Source organism: Ylistrum balloti, unplaced genomic scaffold (genome assembly GCF_031769215.1).
Source record: "Ylistrum balloti isolate Yb309-2 unplaced genomic scaffold, AGI_CSIRO_Ybal_v1 Utg370992, whole genome shotgun sequence".
NCBI classification, from domain to species: Eukaryota; Metazoa; Mollusca; class Bivalvia; order Pectinida; family Pectinidae; genus Ylistrum; species Ylistrum balloti.
In genome coordinates this window covers 720,301-744,809 of record NW_026782555.1, presented here as the reverse complement: position 1 = coordinate 744,809, position 24,509 = coordinate 720,301, and the positions used below count along the sequence as shown (strand labels likewise).

Sequence of the window (24,509 nt, the reverse complement as noted above, 5' to 3'; positions counted from 1 at the left end):
ATAGTTATACACACAAAAAAGTTTCGTCTGCTCACTACCTGAATGGCACGGCCATGAGGAAACTACTGGTAGTGAGCGTCTTCCTGGCGCTAGTCTGTGTTCCTGATATTAATGGCGATGTCACAACAACAGCAAAACCCAAACAACAGAATCAGAATTATTTGTCTTTGTTTGAAAAGGGGATAGAGACACTACTTAACAGTAATATATCTACATCACAAGGTTTTTCACAGCTTTCTAACCTTGTTTCTCTCTTTCCCACGCCAACAGTACAAGACGTTCTGAAGCTACTCAAGGACTTAAATGTGTCGATTCCATCAGCATCACAAGCCACAGGAGCTTCGCAGCTTACCAAAAACTTGCAAGCAGTGGGACAATCTTTAGCGTCTAGCTACAATGTGAGTCAGGGCTATTACAAATATCTAAGTCCAGCGTGTAACGTTGCCATGGGAACGTTTGGTTCACAGCTACTAGCCGGAAAGCAGTGGGCTTTAAACAGTAAGTTAATTAAACAAGTGTTTATATTTGTTTAAGATGAACAAATGTATAACTTGATGTCCAAAATGTCAGATGTTTCACCACTGCAAAGACCAATCAAAATGACTTGATTTTGAAAATCGTTCCTTCTACATCAAATAAACATAATTTATACAATTATAAAAATCTGAAATGATAAAAATCACAGGAATCCTGGTAAGATTGAAAGAACACCCCACTTAATCATCAGTCTCTCACTGGTAATTTGTACCTGAAGACTAACCTGGGTACTTTCTTTTACACCATGTGATTTGTAGCCGTCCGTCCATCCAATCGCCTATTACACTCCCCGTCTCGCCGGATGTCCGTGTCACAATCCGTCCGTCATAATTTTGTCCGGAACTTAACATAAAACTATAAGAGTTATTAACATGAAACTTCATAGGTAGATCGATCTCAACAAGGAGAGTTATTGCCCTTTGTTAATTTTCATGCATCGATTTTGTCCGGAGCATTACACTAAAACATATTAAGAAATAATCTCCACTGGTGTGTTTACATTGAGACGATGTTGACATAGTTAGTGATAGGCTTCTCTGGTGTGTTTATACTGCGACAATGTCGACATATCAAGTGATATGCTTCACTGGTGTGTTTATACTGAGACGTGGTCGGCATATTAAGTAATATGCTTCACTGGTGTGTTTATACTGAGACGTGGTCGACATATTAAGTGATATGCTTCACTGGTGTGTTTATACTGCGACAATGTCGACATATCAAGTGATATGCTTCACTGGTGTGTTTATACGGAGACGTGGTCGACATATCAAGTGATATGCTTCACTGGTGTGTTTACATATCTTCAAGTGTGTTTATATGCTTCACTGGTGTGTGTGTTTATACTGAGACTTCACTAGTGTGTTTATACTACATATTAAGTGATATGCTTCACTACTGTGTTTATACTGATACGTGGTCGACATATCAAGTGATATGCTTCACTGGTGTGTTCATACTGAGTGTTTGGTTCAGGTTTGTTTACTTAACCGTGGTTATTGAGACTGAGTCAGTACATTAACCTTTATGTTGTTATTTCGAAATATCTGTGGTTTATCTGTTGTGCTATATCATAACACTGGTATTGGAGAAGTAGATAACGAAGTTAGACACACTGCTGATTGATATTGCGTTACCAAGATACATGAATAGGTGTCCTTAATATGTCCATTTTTCTTGTACCAGTAAATGAATATGTGTGACCTTAGTGAATAACACCATAATGTACCACAGAGGAAATTATTTTCGAAGAACTTTTTTTTCAATTTACGTTAAAATGCATACTTTTTACCGCCAAAGTCATTCTATGGTAGAGATAAATAATTATATGTTTTATTCCGAAATAAAATGTAGTATTCGAGAACTTTCTTATATTCTAATTATAGAAAGTACATGTTACATGCAAAAACAAAAACAAAATCCCCGTCGCTGTATGATTCCTATTTGTTTATTTCTTTAAGGGTTTTATGTCCAATATTACGGCCCTTCGGCCTTTCAGCGGACAAGAAAAGATAGGAAAGTGAGTAGAGACGAAATAGTGGTTTGGGATAGAGAAATATGGTAGAGAGGGTCCGTCTATACCATCAAATCAGTTCTTAAACAATAATTTTAAAGACGATCTCCTTGTCCTAATTATAGAATTAAACTAACACTACAAATGTGACTATGCGCATCGCAGCAAGAAGACCGGTTTGGAACAGAGATGATGAGGGAGAGGATCTGATATTTTAAAAATGTTTTGGAAGTCCGTAAAAATTACTTATGGATACTCCCTGTTGCTAATATAGCTCTAACCTCTTGGCCGGCTATGTCATGCCCGCTCTTTTTCGAAGAACCACAGAGGGAAAATTGACTCGTAATTTAAAGCGTTGCCAATACAATGATAAAGATAATGGATTTGAATATTATTGAATAAACAAAAATATGACATTATGGTAACTTTAAGCAGAACATATTTGTTTTCAATGTTGAGAAATCACAGATGTTGACGTCTGCTACAATTTACTTTTTTAACTTCAAATTTCCATCATGTCCAAGAGAGTCCGCTAAGAGATTTGATACAGAATGCATCTCGACTACGTTCTTGATGTCATGGATACTAAGGCTGCTGAGAAAGGTGACAATACACACTCCATGACAATTTTCGAGTCAAAGCGGGAGACGACCGTAGATCTCGATATAGACATTGGTATCCCGCTTATCTGTCAGAAATTTTTTATCGTTTCTTAAATATTGACAAAATTCACTAATGAAAATTTATTTATTTAATATAATGATTGAATTATGTATAGTTATTCAATGATTTAATAAGTATTTTTTAATGTGGCGTTAAATCGTATTTTGCCTGAATAATACTGTTTGGCCATCCTGTAATTTAAAATGCTGGACAATTTTTCACGCAACCCATTAGACTTGCACAAGTTCTAGTAGCTGGGATTTTTTAAAATTTTATTTTTATTCAGAATTTTCAGCAATATATGGTATTGATTACATTCATAGCATATCATATTCACTCAGACATCACACAGCTCACATGTGCACTAGCTTGCAACAGGGATTTGTAGCAGGGATTTGTTAAAGATATTGAAAAGACTGACTTAACTAAAATGAATGCATTGAATGCAAAAGTGAGATAAAAAATATCTGTATTTTTTCCAGTGCTAGACTCCTGGGGGAAACCTCACTCAGGAATAACACAAGGAAACATTAAATGGTACGGGATGTATGACGAGTGTATGGACATCGTTGCTGAAGTCAATGGAGACATTGCATTTGAAACCAACTATTGCGGCGCTTATATTCACACGCCTATCACGGTATGAATACTTCTATAATGTTGATAATGTATGGTTAACATTTGCTTCCTTACCGAGAAGTTCACATAAAATTTCTTTCAATCTCAGACAACACATTCTAAAATCTACTGCCGGTAAATCCAACCTCACGAAAGATCGGCCGGACGCATTTCAAAGTTATCAAGACTGTCACAAGTAGAACATTTTGATATCCACACCGAAGTCGAACCCCTATCGCAAACCATCCGTACTACCTGCGTCTCCCATTGGAATTCTAAACACTCTTTATTGTCACCCCTTCCCCCTCCCCCCACCACCTACCCCGCTCAAAAGAGATTTTTAAAATCAGTCGCCTATCTCACTTTCGCTCATTGACGATGCAACTTCGCCTTGTGCCAAGCAATCACCAGCAGTCTGTACCGTTGTATCCAATGAGAAGCCACTTCTAGACATTTATATGAGTCATTAACAATAAATAATCTTTCACAACTAAGTCAACATGGCACACCAGTACAAAGCCCTGTAATATAAGACACTTCGATATGTCGAGGTGTCGAGGTTTTTGCCAAGTTTGTGACATCGAGAGTGAAATATTCTATCCTTATTCTCGACATATGAATGAATATTTTTCTCTAATTTTTATTCTAAAATAGCTTCAAACGTCGGCAATTTACTAAAAAGACGCCATATTACACGAAAATCCATTTTATTTTTTTTCCATTATGCAATAAATCGACATTGACATAGTACCTAGATCTGGCAAAGAAACTTAATTATTTGTACAAAATGTGCGTACAATGTATCAGGCGATGACGTCAATTGGGAAGGGATACGTCGCATTTCTACGCGCGTAGGCGCGCGTGCCTCTATTGCGTGGTTGGGTGTGTAATACAAAAACAGCGAACTTTGGTGTATTGCCCTAAACATACCATTATTGCACGGATAGAAATAAGAGAAAAAATAACACATTATCATAATGATGCAAAGATGTACCAAAAATCAGTTTCATTTCCAAATAAAGGATTTTGACTACTGAACTTGCTTTTTTTAGGGTCCAACTGGAGATGTGGAACTTATTATGAGGGTATGCCTGCCGTCAGTCTGTACAGGAGGAGACCCTAGCCTCATTGCCAATGCGTGTGAGTTTTTAATACTTTTGTATATCTTTCTTACAGTAAATACAAGACAACAACGGTACAGAAACAAAGACAGAAACAACTAAAACAGAACAAAATACAGGACAAATACGGTACAGAAACAGAGATAGGAACAGCAAAACACAGAACAAAATACAGGACAAATACGGTACAGAAACAAAGACAGGAACAGCAAAACACAAAACAAAATACAGGACAAATACGGTACAGAAACAGAGACAGGAACAACAAAAAACAGAACACAATAAAGGACAAATACGGTACAGATACAAAGACAGGAATAGCAAAAAACAAACACAATACAGGTACGGTACAACGGCAAAGAAAGGAACAGCAAAAAACAGAACACAATACAGGACAAATACGGTACAGAAGCAGAGACAGGAACAGCAAAACACAGAACGAAATACAGGACAAATACGGTACAGAAACAAAGACAAAAACAGGAACAGCAAAAACAAACACAATACAGGTACGGTACAACGACAAAGAAAGGAACAACAAAAAACAGAACACAATACAGGACAAATACGGTACAGAAACAAAGAAAAACCGGCAATTTAGAATATATCACAAGACGACTAAAGAACAAACAGACAAAGAGATACAGTACAAAATTATAATACTTACAAGATATACTACGGAAGCGTATTCCGGCCACGTTGTGTTTTATTTTAACTCGAAATTTCGAGATAGTAACTCGATTTAGTGTTACAGGTATCAATACAGATTTAGTGTTACAGATATCTATAAAGATTTAGTGTTACAGATATCATTACAGATTTAGTGTTACAGATATCAATACAGATTTAGTGTTACAGATATCAATACGGATTTAGTGTTACAGATATCTATAAAGATTTAGTGTTACAGATATCTATAAAGATTTAGTGTTACAGATATCAATACAGATTTAGTGTTACAGATATCAATAAAGATTTAGTGTTACAGGTATCAATACAGATTTAGTGTTACAGATATCAATACAGATTTAGTGTTACAGATATCAATAAAGATTTAGTGTTACAGATATCAATACAGATTTAGTGTTACAGGTATCTATAAAGTTTTAGTGTTACAGATATCAATACAGATTTAGTGTTACAGATATCAATACAGATTTAGTGTTACAGATATCTATAAAGATTTAGTGTTACAGGTATCAATACAGATTTAGTGTTACAGATATCTATAAAGATTTAGTGTTACAGATATCAATATCAGATTTAGTGTTACAGATATCTATAAAGATTTAGTGTTACAGATATCAATAATGATTTAGTGTTACAGATATCAACACAGATTTAGTGTTACAGATATCAATACAGATTTAGTGTTACAGATATCAATACAGATTTAGTGTTACAGATATCAATAAAGATTTAGTGTTACAGATATCTATAAATATTTAGTGTTACAGATATCAATAAAGATTTAGTGTTACAGATATCAATAATGATTTGGTGTTTCAGAATTAATAAAGATTTAGTGTTACAGGTATCTATTAATATTTAGTGTTACAGATATCAATAAAGATTTAGTGTTACAGATATCAATACAGATTTAGTGTTACAGATATCAATACAGATTTAGTGTTACAGATATCAATACAGATTTAGTGTTACAGATATCAATACGGATTTAGTGTTACAGATATCTATAAAGATTTAGTGTCTCAGAACTAATTAAAGATTTAGTGTTACAGATATCAATAAATATTTAGTGTTACAGATATCAATACAGATTTAGTGTTACAGATATCAATAATGATTTGGTGTTTCAGAATTAATAAAGATTTAGTGTTACAGATATCAATAAATATTTAGTGTTACAGGTATCAATAAATAGATTTAGTGTTACAGATATCTATAAAGATTTAGTGTTACAGGTATCTATAAAGATTTAGTGTTACAGATATCAATAAATATTTAGTGTTACAGATATCAATAAATATTTAGTGTTACAGATATCAATACAGATTTAGTGTTACAGATTTCAATACAGATTTAGTGTTACAGATATTAATAAAGATTTAGTGTTACAGATATCTATAATGATTTGGTGTTACAGATATCAATACAGATTTAGTGTTACAGATATCAATACAGATTTAGTGTTACAGATATCTATAAAGATTTAGTGTTACAGATATCAATAATGATTTGGTGTTACAGATATCAACACAGATTTAGTGTTACAGATATCAATACAGATTTAGTGTTACAGATATCAATATAAAGATTTAGTGTTACAGATATCAGATATCAATAAAGATTTAGTGTTACAGATATCAATACAGATTTAGTGTTACAGGTATCTATAAAGATTTAGTGTAACAGATATCTATAAAGATTTAGTGTTACAATATCAATAAATATTTAGTGATTTAGTGTTATAGGTATCAATAAAGATTTAGTGTTACAGATATCTATAATGATTTAGTGTTACAGGTATCTATAAAGATTTAGTGTTACAGATATCAGTTCAGATTTAGTGTTACAGGTATCAAAATAGATTTAGTGTTACAGATATCAATACAGATTTAGTGTTACAGATATCAATAAAGATTTAGTGTTACAGATATCTATTAATATTTAGTGTTACAGATATCTATAAAGATTTAGTGTTACAGGTATCTATAAATATTTAGTGTTACAGATATCAATAAATATTTAGTGTTACAGATATCAATACAGATTTAGTGTTACAGATATCAATAAAGATTTAGTGTTACAGATATCTATAAAGATTTTGTGTTACAGGTATAAATAGAAAATTTTTTTCCGTTGAAATTTTTACAAAAATACATTGGTGTCTCACTTGTAATCCTTTAAATATCCAACAAGTATATTAATAGTTTGTCTTATGTTCAATGGTCAATATAATTCTTCAAACCGTGAACATAGTATAATGATAATGATATTTCAGTGGCTTTTTGCGCACTGAAAGAAATGTGCTAAGGATGACTTAGTTAATTTGAAATTTCTTTTATTTGTTTATATCACAAGTATAGATAATGCGAGGTTTTATATGTAAAATTGTTCGAATTTGCCAAAACGTGATAAAGCTTTAGTGCAGCAGTAACATAACGTGAGACCGTGACTTATGTATATCTAAATGGGTTATTGTAACCTACATTTATGACCCCAGTTAAACAGGTAACCGCTTGTGATAATTGTAAATAGAAACAAGGCTATTAAACAGATCTGCTGTCAATCTACAACGCTTAAAATATGTCTTTCATATCCTTCCTTATCTAACTTTACTATTTCATTTTGTTGTCACTTAGATATACGACCTGGCTGGTACAAGGCCGTTGAACCCTAACAGACATGTTATCAAAACGGTTTTAATTCCAATATCAACCCTCTTTGATAAGAACTACAAGATATATGAAAACAATTCAACTTGATGCTGCCTCGAATACCACATTAACCGTCCGATATTGACAAAGGATGGACAGCAGTGGTATTACGTCAATAGTGCTAATTATTGACATGATTTCATCATCCAAATTTATTAGGAATCTTTACATTTTAAGAAAAAAATTGTAAAAAAAATCATATGAAATGATCCCGTTCTTGTTGATTCTAGTGTCCGATGGTCTATAATCTTACTTTCGATAATTTTCAATATAGTTGTGAAATCATGCCAAGAATCTGTGTCTTCGACCCCGACCTGATTGACAGGTCAAGTTGACTCTGTAGATAACGAATCCCACTTCGCCACTTAACATTATTTCTAGCTTGACGACTAAAATATGTTTATTCGCATACATTTACAGCTATTTTACAATATACACGACAGCATCACGTGATCGCTTGATTCGTTTTTACTCCTTATCGTTTCTTGTACCCCAAATCTATCTTGTTTGACATGAACTGGTACTTTAGCTTATCTTTTCATTAATGTCTAATATTTTAATATGAATTAATCAATCATATGGATGACATCTTTCTGATACATATTAAATGTATTTTAAGAGAAGTATATTTGCATATCAATTCATTTAAGAAAACTTTACCGGGTTTTGCAAATTGGTTTCATAAAGTCAAAATTTTGCCGTCAGTAATAAAAGACAACGTACTATTGGTTCAAACCTAGTCATCGTTTACCTTCAGTTGTACCGGGGATCTAATTATCATTGGCTGTTGCCAAAACATAATTAGTTGTAGATATGTAATAAAAATTCTGAAGTTATAAAATCTGTGTATTTAAATGTACACAGCCGAACCTCGTTATCTCGAACTCGTACAACTCGAAGACCCCGTTTAATTCGAAGTGTTTCGTTGGTTCCGGCCTAATTTCATAATAAACAATCGAACACACTTAAATTGAGTACTCGGATAATATTAACTTTTCCCACTGCCGACTTCGAGATAATGAGGTCTAACTGTATATAAATGATAAATGTGGTATTTTGTTTACCTTTACTGTGTATTCTCTGTACTTTTCTATCGTAAATAAAGTCTAGATTTCCAGAGGTCAACGTCGAGATGTTGACTGCGTATGTCACAGCTCATTACTGTTCGGTACTTCCCAGTCGTTACTCGACAATTTCCTACCAAGCTCACACTTCGGACATTGGTTCCTCGCCAAAAGTAATTGCTTGAGATTGCTTTTCAGGTCCGAAGGTCAAAGGTCAAGGTCATTTTTACTGTAAATAGAAAATTAGTTCTTTCGCAATTAACTTCAGTTTCCTTAAGCCGATCCACTTCAAACTTCATGCAGTGCTTCTGACACAGGGCAATAGTTGGTATCATTGATTCAATATTAAATATAGATTTAGAGGTATCATTGAGTCCAGTTATATCTATAGATACAATGTACATGTAAAGTATCATAATCTAGAATTAAAAAAATTGAAAAGCTTCACGTGAAAAGTAGAGCACATTTATTCATTCATTTATCTACAAAAACGAAAACAGAAAAATTAGGTACCTTGAGCATATGAAACAGAGGACGAAAATCACGACTACTAATGAATTTCGATTTTACTTTAGTGTTTGATGAATCTGTGAAAATGTGCACCACTTTCACTGTATTTGCTTAATCTCATTCTCCAATACTGTTTTGTGAGCGTTGATATATTGTAATCAGTAACATATCTTGTGTTACAGTTCTAGCCTACATACCGGTTACCCCGAAACTTACAGTGGACTATGCCTGGTGTCAGACGGAACCAGAGTACGACCTCAGAACAACAATAACAATGTAAGCTCTTTATTATAGGGTATCACAGGATACAAAAATCTACAATTTACAGGATATAAGCATAAATTAGTGTATTATAACATTATCATCATAGAACAATATATATATTTTATCAAACGACACTATTATACACATATTTTCTCTGGTCTCAGGCAATACTCTTAAGTTCGCTTGAATTACACACCCACCCATGCAATAGAGGCACGCGTGCGTACGTGCTTTGAAATGTGACGTGTCCCTTCACAATCGGCGGATACAGCGATTGCAGATTTGTGTACATCTGCACAGACAGCTATTGCAGTGACTGTTTATATTTTGTTTGCCAAATCCAGGAACGGAGAATTTATTTTCTTTGTCTATATGTCAATTAATTGCAAAAAAATTATATATATATATATATATATATATATATATATGATTTTCGTGTAATACGGTGTCCTTTGTAGTACATTGTCGACTTTTGAAGCTATTTTTATCAATATTTCAGAATGGAAATGATAAATGTGATTGTAGGTAATTGGAAACGTTATGGTAACGCAGGTGAAAACAAGAATACAAAATACCAGGTCTTACGAGCGAATAGTGTTCAATCATCAACGAAATGGCTGATGACGTAGGGTTTTGTTTTGAGTCAAACTGAAAAAGTGTGATAGATTTTATTTTGAAATATGGTTGAATTTTAGATGTGTCTGTGGTGCATTCCTCGCTCTTATGACACTGGCAACGCTCTTCGACGTGTTCGTCGTTGGTCCAGCACGAAAGAAAACAAGTAAAATATCAAATGACCAGGCAAAATGTGAAACTACGTCTTATCCTAACCACGAAACTGGTGAAGATAAAAACATCGAGGCTGTGAAAGTAGACATAACCAACACACCTTCAGTCATTCAAACAATGAATTACAAGCCAACAGTTACACCCAGATATACAGGTATCCATAACCAATATTCATCAACGATGATAATGTTTGTACATGTGGCAAACATATATCAATTAATCTTCCCTTGATTATAAAGGACGTTTAGAGATTAATAACACCAAATCAACCTATCTTTGTATCTACATGTTGTTATATCTACCTATCTCTGTATCTACATGTTGTTATATCTACCTATCTCTGTATCTACATGTTGTTAAATCTGCCTGTCTCTGTATCTACATGTTGTTATATCTGCCTGTCTCTGTATCTACATGTTGTTATATCTACCTATCTCTGTATCTACATGTTGTTATATCTACCTGTCTCTGTATCTACATGTTGTTATATCTACCTGTCTCTGTATCTACATGTTGTTATATCTACCTGTCTCTGTATCTACATGTTGTTATATCTACCTGTCTCTGTATCTACATGTTGTTATATCTACCTATCTCTGTATCTACATGTTGTTATATCTACCTGTCTCTGTATCTACATGTTGTTATATCTGCCTGTCTCTGTATCTACATGTTGTTATATCTACCTATCTCTGTGTCTACATATTGTTATATCTACCTATCTCTGTATCTACATGTTGTTATATCTACCTATCTCTGTATCTGTATCTACATGTTGTTATATCTGCCTATCTCTGTATCTACATGTTGTTATATCTACCTATCTCTGTATCTACATGTTGTTATATCTACCTATCTCTGTATCTACATGTTGTTATATCTGTGCTCTGTATCTACATGTTGTTATATCTGCCTGTCTCTGTATCTACATGTTGTTATATCTACCTATCTCTGTATCTACATGTTGTTTGATCTGCCTGTCTCTGTATCTACATGTTGTTATATCTACCTATCTCTGTATCTACATGTTGTTATATCTACCTATCTCTGTATCTACATGTTGTTAGATCTACCTGTCTCTGTATCTACATGTTGTTATATATACCTGTCTCTGTATCTACAGATTGTTATATCTACCTATCTCTGTATCGACCTATTTCTCCATCAACCTACCTTTCTATCTCTGTATCTACCTATTTCTCTATAAACCTACCTCTCTATCTATCTCTGTATCTACCTATTTCTCTATAAATATCTCTATCTATCTCTGTATCTACCTATTTCTCTATAAACCTACCTCTCTATCTATCTCTGTATCTACCTATTTCTCTATAAACATCTCTATCTATCTCTGTATCTACCTATTTCTCTATAAACCTACCTCTCTATCTATCTCTGTATCTACCTATTTCTCTATAAACCTACCTCTCTATCTATCTATCTCTGTATCTACCTATTTCTCTATAAACCTACCTCTCTATCTATCTCTGTATCTACCTATTTCTCTATAAACCTACCTCTCTATCTATCTCTGTATCTACCTATTTCTCTATAAACCTACCTCTCTATCTATCTCTGTATCTACCTATTTCTCTATAAACCTACCTCTCTATATATCTCTGTATCTACCTATTTCTCTATAAACCTCTCTATCTATCTATGTATCTACCTATTTCTCTATCAACCTACCTCTGTATCTAATCTCTGTACCTACCTATTGCTATATCAACATATCAGCCCTGTCCATTCTCTCTACACACCTTTGTTTTAAGGACTTCATGATCATATGACTATCTGCCTTGTACGTAATTATTAAACAAAATTTTGTCATGATAATTAGGGGAAACTGTCATTGCCATTTAAACTAAAATCCTGTATTTCACATAAAAACCCCAAAGACATGCAACTCTTTGGTTTGTGTTCTGCATCAGGACATGCTCTATGTACTAGACCACGTATGTAAAAATGTCTGAGTACTCGACCACTTTTGACTTTGTCTGTGTACTCTACCACTTTTGTAAAAATGTCTTAGTACTCGACCACTTATGTAAAAAATGTCTGAGTACTCGACCACTTTTGTAAAAATGTCTGATTACTCTGCCACTTTTGCAAAAGTGGCTGTGTACACGACCACTTTTGACTTTGTCTGTGTACTCTGTCACTTTTTCTTTAGGAGAATGCTCGTGCACATGAACATTGTCGGAAAACCTGACATTGGACACTGTCAAATTTCATTCATTTACTTATAAATCTCGTTTCCAAATGAATTTATATACTATTTATTATAAAAGAATATTCTCTTTTAATTTGAACCTTCATAGAAATCGTTTTAACTTCTTTTCTTCTTTTCACTGTTTATTTGATAAATTTATCGAACAGGCGTGCTCTCCAAAATGCTCCTGTCGTTTTCGGTATGGACGAATGGACGGAAATTGTTGAGTGCGGAACAGACAGGAGGAACGATGGGAGCCATCAATGGTATCCGATTCCTGAGCATGTCGTGGGTTATTTTGGGACATACCTACATATTCAGTCTCATGCAGGGAAGCCTATGTAAGTTCCGATATAGTCACCTGTCATTTGTAGAAAGACTGATTTATTTAAACATTTTTCTAGTATGAATCAATATATTGCTTTGCTGAAATGCTTTTGGTGCCAAACTAGAACTTGCGAATCTAGCCTGTTGACACTACTGTGGGAAAATATCTGAGAAAAACCAAGATACCATCCAATTCTCTGAGGAAATTCCCTAAAACACTTCGCTGAAACATCTGCTTGTGTCCTTGATATTTCATGCGTCCTTAAATTGCTAACTTGTACCGATTTCGATTCCTCATTCACGCGTCTGTCGGTTTGCAAAAATTGTGTGTGAATATTTTTTACCAACTTTGAAAAGAAGTTTCGCATGGTAGCGACATGATCGCGAGCAGACAACACGACGTTTTGTCAGCTAGCAAAGTGAATACCGTTGTCCAATGAAATACGTTTACATGTGAATGAAGCATGGTTTAATTGATTTCGTTTGTCGTGTTTTCAGTGAATGCCTTTCCATTTGGAGCAAAAATGATTAAAAGGAGAAGTTTCATGGCTATTACGAACGGTTTGCTCTCTGTGGACACATTCTTCACAATGAGGTAAGCTACTTCGCACCAATTTCATTGTCTTTTGATAACTGAAGGTACAGTAGGATAATGTTTGTTGGTTGGTCGGCTCTGGATAAGGAATTTATTGATAAGATATTTTACATAATCGTTCTTGCATAAATCTCATTGACCTGATTGACAATTTCCGAATGATAAGAATTTCATTAATTGTTTTGCCTTTCGGGTTAAAACTCTTAACATTTAGATAACGCATTATTCTAAATGAATGGACGACATGTGGCTACATATGTACAGTACATATAACGTGTTAATCCTGAATGTATAAATGAAGTGATACTCCAGAATGAAGGGTAAGTGTATTTTGCTGTATCGACGACACTGGCAATATAAACCTTGATCAATTTTAGTAAGTAATGTCACGTTCTCAAATGAGAACAAGGTATACAACAACGCCACCATCAGGCAAACTAACGAGCATCAAACACATATTTATTACTTTTCTTATGAAATCTCCATATAACAGATTAATCCATATATATGTAACACACAGTACGAAATTCAGTTAACACAATGATATTTTCAGTAGAAATTAAAATCCTAAAGGCTCTATGTAATAAAGAAAAACGTGTTTCGTTTCAGCGGCCTGTTGTTGAGCTACGTGTTCATGAAGGAGATGAAGAGGGAGAGAGGTCGTATTAACTGGTTCATGTTCTACTTCCACAGGTTCTGGAGGTAAGTCCTATTAGACATATAGAATGAGGTCGTAGTAACTGGTTCATGTTCCACATGTTTTGGAGGTAAGATATACAGGTTCTCTATATTCTGCAGACCAGTGATAAAATAAGGCGTAAGCAAGGATTTTTCAGGTTTCAGGTATAATATTCATATCGAAGAAACATAAGCTTCGTTATAATTTCGGTATAGGATATATATCGATGTTCCAAAACGATATAATGCGGAATAATTTGAATTGTAACTTATATTTCACTAAAACCGGAAACTTTATGTCCAGACGAATGATTAAAAATGAAATCAAAATCTGCCTTTTATGATATATATTTATGTTTGTACAAATGATTTCTTGAAGTTATGGAAATATGTTGTCATTATATTTATATATGTGTAGGATGTAGAGATCAACTCAGTGTGATCATGCCACAATACAAACTCAATATTTGTTAAGATTAAAACATACTACTGTTATATAGTTGTGACTTTTACGGAATTTTGTAGTTACCAAAACTGTATACATGTAAAGTATTTCTTGTTTCAGTACCAGATAATGTATCTACATTTTTGTAAAATCATATAAAATATACTATACTTAATTTGATGCTAAACCTTATGGGAAAAAGTTGAGTACAGATAGATCCCAAATGTTTTACACTGAATTATTATAATTAACTTAAACAACGAATATGTATGCAATTAGTAATATTATCATTATTATTTATATGATACATTGCTTACCAGACTGACGCCTCCTTACATGCTGGTGATGATGTTAGACATCGTGGTTTTCCGTTACCTTGGTGACGGCCCAGAGTGGTCACCCACTGGTCTGGAAACCGACTACTGTAAGGAATCATGGTGGACTAACCTTCTCTACGTCAACAATTTTGTGAAGACGGATAAAACGGTGAAACTCATTAATACAACAAAAGGAAATATATATACAATAAAAACTTCTCTTTAAGGCCACTGTAAAATTAAGATTGCATCGTAATTAAGACCAACTCATTAAAGTCCAAACTATCATTCATGTGCTGAAAACTCATATAAAAATTACTGTGTACATATATATCACTTAGGTGTCAGATCAGCTGTATGTTAGGGCTAGTTACTCGTACACGAATCGCAGTGTGTTTAATTTTACCAGTAATAAACTGATATAGTGACTGTGGGACTGTGAACAAATAAGCCTAAGGGAACGATTCTGATTTTGCCTGAATCATACTAGCTCTTCATATCAGAGAGATATCAAAACCACTTTTCCAGTCATCATGACTATCCCCAATAATGAGATATGTGTTACAGCTTTTGTAAAGTTTTGTTCGTTATGTTTTAATCCTGTACACTATCATAAGCAATTGGCAGTTACTCATTGTGCGGTTGCTGGAGAGGGTATTTCCGTCCTTTAACTACATCTCTGTTTAATTCAAATGGCCACATGCTATTGAGAGATTTTTGTGAGATTTAAAAATCCACATTGTGAAATTTTTTTTAAAAAATTATATATTATATATTTTTAATTATACCTGATGTTCAATCGTTGAATCGTTTCAACAATTTTATTGGACCAAATAGCAGACCAGGCCCCACCTGTATAAAACATCTCAACTTGAGATTTCCTCAAGTCGAGATTTTCCTAAGCTGATATCTCCTCAAAAACGGCTTGTATAAAATTTTCTCAAGGAACAGGAGGAAGGCATCGGCTAGGATTTCCTGAAATTCCTTGCAGAATTTTATACAAGATATTTTCAAGGAGATATTAGCTGAGGAAAATCTGGGCTTGAGGAAATCTGAAATTGAAATATTTTATACAAGTGGGGCCAGGCCTCCGTTAATTTTCTCCAGTAATCAACAAATGAAGTTAGATTTAAATAAATAGAAAAACATTATGGAAGCATATGTAACAAATGTACGAACTTAGAAGATTGGTCAGGATATTGAGATGTCACATATTTGCATTGTTAAGAGGTAATTCATAAAAGGGACGGTAATAACTTCCATTAAAATTACAAAAAATAGTTTTTATTCGTATCTGAAATTAATAGAAATATTAACTGTCAGGAGTTGGAAATATTAACTGTCAGAAGTTAGAAATATTAGTTGTCAGGGGTTAGAAATATCAGCTGTTAGGAGTTGGAAATATCAGCTATCAGGAGATGGAAATATCAGCTGTCAGAAGTTAGAAATATTAGTTGTCAGGAGGTAGAAATAGGAATATCAGGAGATCGGATGTAAAACATTCATGTTAATATTTCTTGCAGTTTTTTGCACAGATTTTGCTCGTCTTATATGTAATTATATACAACACTATGACACAATTTTTCTATTTACTTTCTGTAATACTCATGAAACATATATGAGATGTTTAAACGGAAAGTATTGAAGGAATCACTTTTAATTGATAACTATAAAGTTATATCTCACAGGGAATAATACAGATGCAGCATGTAACGATTTCCAAAAGTCGTATAAAACTGGAATTTATCAATAAAGCCTAAATGTCTAGCAGCGCGAGTATTCCTTCTATGGTCAGCTGAAGTCTCTGAGTTTGCAATACTACCTAAAGAATGCATTCAAATCGACAACGACAGGCAGAATTTGCGTCAGCATACTACAAGCACTGAAAATTAGAATTCAAAATAAAAAAATGGTGAAAATATATACCTAGAGTAATAGCATCTAACTTTTACTGTTTTGTGGTAACAGTGCTTCGGCTGGTCTTGGTATCTCGCTAATGATATGCAGTTTTACGTCGCGAGTCCACTTATACTCGTCCCGTTATATTTGTAAGTATCAAAGTTGATTTAGAAGTGATTGTCTATGAGTTCTGAGAAGGGATATGTTAAGTCTGTTAGCTATTGAGATTAACATGTAACCGTCTATAGGTGATACCGAGAAGAGATATGTTAAGTCTGTTAGTTATTGAGATTAACATGTAACCGTCTATGGGTGATACTGAGAGGGATATGTTAAGTCTGTTAGTTATTGAGATTAACATGTAACCGTCTATGGGTGATACTGAGAGGGATATGTTAAGTCTGTTAGTTATTGAGATTAACATGTAACCGTCTATGGGTGATACTGAGAGGGATATGTGAAGTCTGTTAGTTATTGAGATTAACATGTAACCGTCTATGGGTGATACTGAGAGGGATATGTGAAGTCTGTTAGCTATTGAGATTAACATGTAACCGTCTATGGGTGATACTGCGAAGGATATGTAAAGTTTGTTAGTTATTGAGACATACGTGTAATTGTCTGTGTGTAATAATGAGAAGGGAAATCTGTTTGATTACAATTTAGGAAATTTTGAGGAAAAGATTTTAAAGCAGATTATAACAAGATATATTGAAGCCATTACATGAAGAACAAATACAAAAAATCATCTCGTGTTAATTCCTCTGTGTAACATTACTAAGTGAATGTAACCAATTAATCTAGCTTGACAAACTATTTATTTTGAATAGAAATCTAACTTTATGTCATGTTATTTCTAAGCTCTAAGAAGATCGGAAGTGTCATTGTCGCTATTTTTCTGTTGGGAACAACCATAGTGAGTGGAATAGTGTCAAAACACTTTGAACTTCCTTCTACACAATATTCAACCGTACATAATCCGTGAGTTATTCTTATTTACCTTCAATTTTTACACTTGAGTTACTTCAGATGATTTCTAAATCAATGCTTTATTTGGTGTGGTTACTGGTGACCGTACATTAAAGGTTTATTTGATGTGGTTACTTGTGACCGTACATTAAAGGTTTATTTGATGTGGTTACTGGTGACCGTATAATAAAGGTTTATTTGATGTGGTTACTTGTGACCGTACATCAAAGGTTTATTTGGTGTGGTTACTTGTGACCGTACATTAAAGGTTTATTTGATGTGGTTACTTGTGGCCGTACATTACAGGTTTATTTGATGTGGTTACTTGTGACCGTACATTAAAGATTTATTTGATATGGTTACTTGTGACCGTACATTAAAGGTTTATTTGATGTGGTAACTGGTGACCGTATAATAAAGGTTTATTTGATGTGGTTACTTATGACCGTTCATCAAAGGTTTATTTGGTGTGGTTACTTGTGACCGTACATTAAAGGTTTATTTGATGTGGTTACTTGTGACCGTAAATTATAGGTTTATTTGATGTGGTCACTTGTGACCGTACATTACTGGTTTATTTGATGTGGTTACTTGTGACCGTACATTACAGGTTTATTTGATGTGGTTACTTGTGACCGTACATTATAGGTTTATTTGATGTGGTTACTTGTGACCGTACATTACAGGTTTATTTGATGTGGTTACTTGTGACCGTACATTATAGGTTTATTTGATGTGGTTACTTTTGGCTGTACATTATAGGTTTATTTGATGTGGTTACTTGTGACCGTACATTATAGGTTTATTTGATGTGGTTACTTTTGGCTGTACATTATAGGTTTATTTGATGTGGTTACTTGTGACCGTACATTACAGGTTTATTTGATGTGGTTACTTTTGGCTGTACATTATAGGTTTATTTGATGTGGTTACTGGTGACCGTACATTAAAGGTTTATTTGATGTGGTTACTGGTGACCGTACATTAAAGGTTTATTTGATGTGGTTACTGGTGACCGTACATTAAAGGTTTATTTGATGTGGTTACTTTTGGCTGTACATTATAGGTTTATTTGATGTAGTTATTTGTACATTGTTCTTGGTAACTGATCCTAACATTATAGCATAGTAACTATATACTGCTATCCTAACATTGTAGTTTTGTAACTTTGGCCCTAACATTGTAGTGTAGTAGCTGTGACCCTAACATTGTAGTGTAGTTACTTTGACCCTAACATTGTAGTGTAATAACTGTGACCCTAACTTTGTAGTGTAATGACTGTGACCCTAACATTGTGGTGTAATAACTGTGACCCTAACATTGTGGTGTAATAACTGTGACCCTAACATTGTAGTGTTGTAACTTTGACCCTAACATTCCAGTGTAGTAACTTTGACCCTAACATTGTAGTGTAGTAGCTGTGACCCTAACATTGTAGTGTAGTTACTTTGACCCTAACATTGTAGTGTAATAACTGTGACCCTAACTTTGTAGTGTAATGACTGTGACCCTAACATTGTGGTGTAATAACTGTGACCCTAACATTGTAGTGTAATGACTGTGACCCTAACATTGTGGTGTAATAACTGTGACCCTAACATTGTAGTGTTGTAACTTTGACCCTAACATTCCAGTGTAGTAACTTTGACCCTAACATTGTAGTGTAGTAACTGTGACCCTAACATTGTAGTGTAGTAACTGTGACCCTAACATTGTAGTGCAGTAACTGTGACCCTAACATTGTAGTGTAGTTACTTTGACCCTAACATTGTAGTGTAATAACTGTGACCCTAACTTTGTAGTGTAATGACTGTGACCCTAACATTGTGGTGTAATAACTGTGACCCTAACATTGTAGTGTAATGACTGTGACCCTAACATTGTGGTGTAATAACTGTGACCCTAACATTGTAGTGTTGTAACTTTGACCCTAACATTCCAGTGTAGTAACTTTGACCCTAACATTGTAGTGTAGTAACTGTGACCCTAACATTGTAGTGTAGTAACTGTGACCCTAACATTGTAGTGTAGTAACTGTGACCCTAACATTGTAGTGTAGTTACTTTGACCCTAACATTGTAGTGTAATAACTGTGACCCTAACTTTGTAGTGTAATGACTGTGACCCTAACATTGTGGTGTAATAACTGTGACCCTAACATTGTAGTGTAGTAACTGTGACCCTAACATTGTAGTGTAGTAACTGTGACCCTAACATTGTAGTGTAGTAACTGTGACCCTAACATTGTAGTGTAGTAACTGTGACCCTAACATTCTAGTGTAATAACTGTGACCCTAACATTGTAGTGTAATAACTGTGACCCTAACATTGTAGTGTAGTAACTTTGACCCTAACATTGTGGTGTAATAACTGTGACCCTATCATTGTAGTGTAGTAACTGTGACCCTAACATTGTAGTGAAGTAACTGTGCCCCTAACATTGTAGTGTAGCAACTTTGACCCTAACATTGTAGTGTAGTAACTGCGACCCTAACATTGTAGTGTAGTAACTGTGACCCTAACATTGTAGTGTAGTAACTGTGACCCTAACATTGTAGTGTAATAACTTTGACCCTAACATTGTAGTGTAATAACTTTGACCCTAACATTGTAGTGTAGTAACTTTGACCCTAACATTGTAGTGTAATAACTTTGACCCTAACATTGTAGTGTAGTAACTTTGACCCTAACATTGTAGTGTAATAACTGCGATCATAACATTGTAGTGTAGGAACTGTGACCCTAACATTGTAGTGTAATAACTGCGATCATAACATTGTAGTGTAGGAACTGTGACCTTGATGTATATATATATATATATATAATTTGTATTTTGTAGACACAGCGATGATTATTTCAACAATTATTACATCAAACCTTACTGTCGAATGGGACCCTATCTCGTCGGCTTAATCACCGGCTACATCCTGTACAGGACCAAAGGCAAATACAAAATCGCGCCGGTACGTCCAAAAAGGTTTAGCCACCGACGGAATATATCCCGAAATCCGACAGTTAAAACATGATACCATTTATAAGTTTCACAATAATTAATAGAAAGTACACCAAAAAAAATCAAACACATTTCGTGCAATATGTTTAAAAAGTCAAAATATGTGTAATTATAAAGTAAATCACTTGATACTATTGCAAAAACTGGCCATTCGTTTACAGTACTAATTTGATGTCATTGGTGATTATGAACTTAAAAACCCTTCTTTGGGTATATCGGTGTAAACATACCGGTTGTTTTCACCACAGATGGAACAGTCTGTCCAAAAGACACATAAGTATATAATACAACCTTTCAATTCACACCTAGATGTACTACAGTATTGATTTAACTTTCTTATAACTGCTTTTAGGACTCTTCAGAGGATATCATCCCGATAATTCCATGGATTTTATCGTTTTCAAATATGGGATGACCCCTTAAGTACACCACGTCCATACTATGAACTATCCTACAATTCAAATACATTAACACGTTTCGTGCAAGTTACGGGGAAACCAGAAGGATTTAAATACACAGATTGAGTCTGTCACCTGTAATATCAAAAGGGAGTGAATAAGACTTTAGAATTAGTCACTCAAGAAACTCGGAATCATTTGTTTATTTCTAATAACTGTGGTATAGAATTGAAAAAATCATTAACCATTGACTTAACGAACTCATTTCAATACGATTTTTTTCACTCTTTTACTGAATAAATAATGTACAACACGGGAATCATTGCAATGTGATATTGATCACTTTTTTTCTAGATAAACACTTGATTTATTTTTTATCTTTCAGCCAGTGAATATAGCAATATGGATTGTGATGACGATAATTGGTTGTCTGGTTACTTATGGTATCTATGAGGAGGCTAACGGGAACTGGATGAGTGTTGATGTTGCCGCCCTTTACAACGCCGTTCACAAACCGTTGTGGGGGGTATGTGTGTCGTGGGTCATCTTCGCATGCGTAACCGGAAATGGTGGTAAGTTGGTTCAACGAATGGTGGATACTAGATGACCTATTCTTGGAGTTAGAACAAAACAGTGTGTGCAAGTGAAAATTGTATCAAATGAGTTGCTCTTTCAATACAAATTAGAATAAGATACGGTATCACAAATCGACTGCTTATAAAGTATCCCATCCTCCAAAACTAAAGTCAGGTTTTTTTTTGTTGAAACCTAAAAGGCGACTGAACAACCTAAAAAAAATGAAAATTCCTCATATTTACTGATTTTGAAAAGAAACGTAAAGTGTGTGTCTTTTTTTTTTATAAATACCGTGGTTGTGTTGAATTTTTGACCTGATGCTAGTGAAATGAAGACAGTGAATCGAGATGGAACCAGTATAGTCCACCATGGCCTTAACAGGTTCCCTTTTTGAGGATCTATGTCGTCTCAATTTCCTGACTTAGTGTTGATAAGACACTTTTCGAACTTTTGAGTAGAGTTGTGTTTTAGGCATGTTTTCTTGGTCATGACCTGGTTTTCATATTCCCCAAAGTCTATGACGATTGTGACTTTCCTGCACCATCTCCACTCCATACATCCGTGCAAATATGCTTCATGTTGGTCATTTGTCTGATGAAAGTGATCGTGTAGTCATCGAAACATCACATTTTAATATTCTGCTGGTTGTGTTATAAGATGAAAGTGACCGTGTAGTCATCGAAACATCACATCTTAATATTCTACTGGTTGTGTTATAAGATGAAAGTGACCGTGTAGTCATCGAAACATCACATTTTAATATTCTGCTGGTTGTGTTATAAGATGAAAGTGACCGTGTAGTCATCGAAACATCACATTTTAATATTCTGCTGGTTGTGTTATAAGTACTTGTATTCTATTGACGTTACCAACATTAAAAATCTTCCTTAACACTTGACATTGTTTTGGCCAAACTTATTTATCCTTCTAGGATTTATTAACACCATCTTGTCCTGGAGTCCATTCATCCCTCTCGGGCGGCTGTCGTACTGTGCTTACCTCGTCCATCCGATCGTTATATTTGTGTACATGAGATCCCTGAAACAGACTGTGTATGCAACTGATTTTGTTATGGTAAGTAAAAACTGTTTGATCTTACCTCAATCAGGCTACTTCGTGAAAGTTTGAAATAAGACAAAAATACGTATTCAAATTACATTTAAATGAATCAAATGTTTTGACAATGACATGCATTTTTCTAATGTCATACTTGGCAAAACTAATAGAGATATATATTTAAGTATGATTTTTTGCTGACACATCACTTGATATGTATTTATCTATATGTTTACAACACTATATATATATTTTGTGTTTATACTTAACCAGATCTACCTTTTCCTTGGTCATCTCGTGACATCCTACGCTGTTGCCTTTGTCGTGTCTCTTGCCTTCGAGTCCCCCATGATGGGGCTAGAAAAGGCTATCTTTCGGCGAGGTGAAAAGAAAAAATGAAATTTTTAGTTTTGTCACTAAAGTAAAAAGTTTCATTTAAAAGGAATGAAGAAATCGTAAAGATCTTGAGTTTGTAGAGTATATATATAAATTTTCTATATATATTTCAGAAAGCGAATAGATTATATTATTTCTAGGAATAAATAAAGCAGTTAACTTCTTCATTAATTGATATTAAAAAGACAAAAAAATGTATTGTTTGTAAATTGTCATTGTATAGCTAGTGTTAACTTCGTAGAACGAATTTTTTTCCATGATAGTAATATTTTTTTTAGAAAATAAAGCTGAAAGGATTTCACTTGTGATTCGTTTTTTATTTTTCACTGCGAGGAACATTCAGAGTTTGAATGATTCGCACTAGGAAATACATACACAACATTCAATATTCAGAACTCGAATATTATGCAGTAAGACATACGAGACACTTTTAGAATTTAAATGTGGCGACTTCACAACAAATAACATTCGGAATTCGAATGTTGTGCATCTTGCTATACATGTAGGACATATAACACTCAGAACATATACCCAACATCCTCAATGGTAAGTCTTCATTTGTTCCAGATACGGAGTTTTCAAATTTTGCTGATATGCGATAACATTTTTACTATATCCAAATATTTATTTTATTTCTCAGATGTTTTCTCAGCTTATTCCTATAAACTTGTTCCATCTTTTATGTGAAATATTCTACATTTTAAACCGAATACAGGTAAGGTTTGTACCGGCTTTAACTTGTAAAATTGCTCATTATTCCGACATGTAGAAGCATATTCCTGACATTACTTAATTTCGGGCACGCGCTGTGAATGCGGGTGCCCTATAATTATCATATTGTACTTTTATAATATGTTTGTACGTCCCTTTCCCTATTCGCTTTATTAACAGCATCTCAAGTTCTCCATGGCCAGTTGCAATGTAATTTTAACTCATACTTCTTTGAACAAAGTGCTTGCGTTGAAGTGAGTTTTGAGGTCAGAGGTTAAGTCACTGTTACTATACGCTATTGTAAATGGAAAACTGGTTTATACAAAATATCTTCACTTGTGTGTGGTTGATAACACTCGGACATTCTTCCTTACTTTTACACAGACTGTACAAGAAGGGTAAGCTCTCAACTGTTTTTCATGTTCAGAGGTCAAAGG

General features: G+C 34.2%; 1 protein-coding gene across 1 annotated transcript; it reads left to right on the top strand.

Moving 5' to 3' along the window:
• The first annotated feature begins 53 nt into the window (after nt 1-53).
• Nucleotides 54-23,364, top strand: LOC132559913 (nose resistant to fluoxetine protein 6-like). Its single transcript, XM_060224543.1, has 15 exons — nt 54-498; nt 3,196-3,353; nt 4,384-4,471; nt 9,610-9,703; nt 10,387-10,634; nt 12,860-13,033; nt 13,518-13,614; nt 14,224-14,316; nt 15,058-15,223; nt 17,023-17,102; nt 17,815-17,934; nt 20,762-20,885; nt 21,719-21,905; nt 22,841-22,983; nt 23,239-23,364. The coding sequence occupies exons 1-15, from the start codon at nt 54-56 to the stop codon at nt 23,362-23,364; spliced, it is 2,343 nt and encodes a 780-aa protein (XP_060080526.1).
• Nucleotides 23,365-24,509: the final 1,145 nt, after the last annotated feature.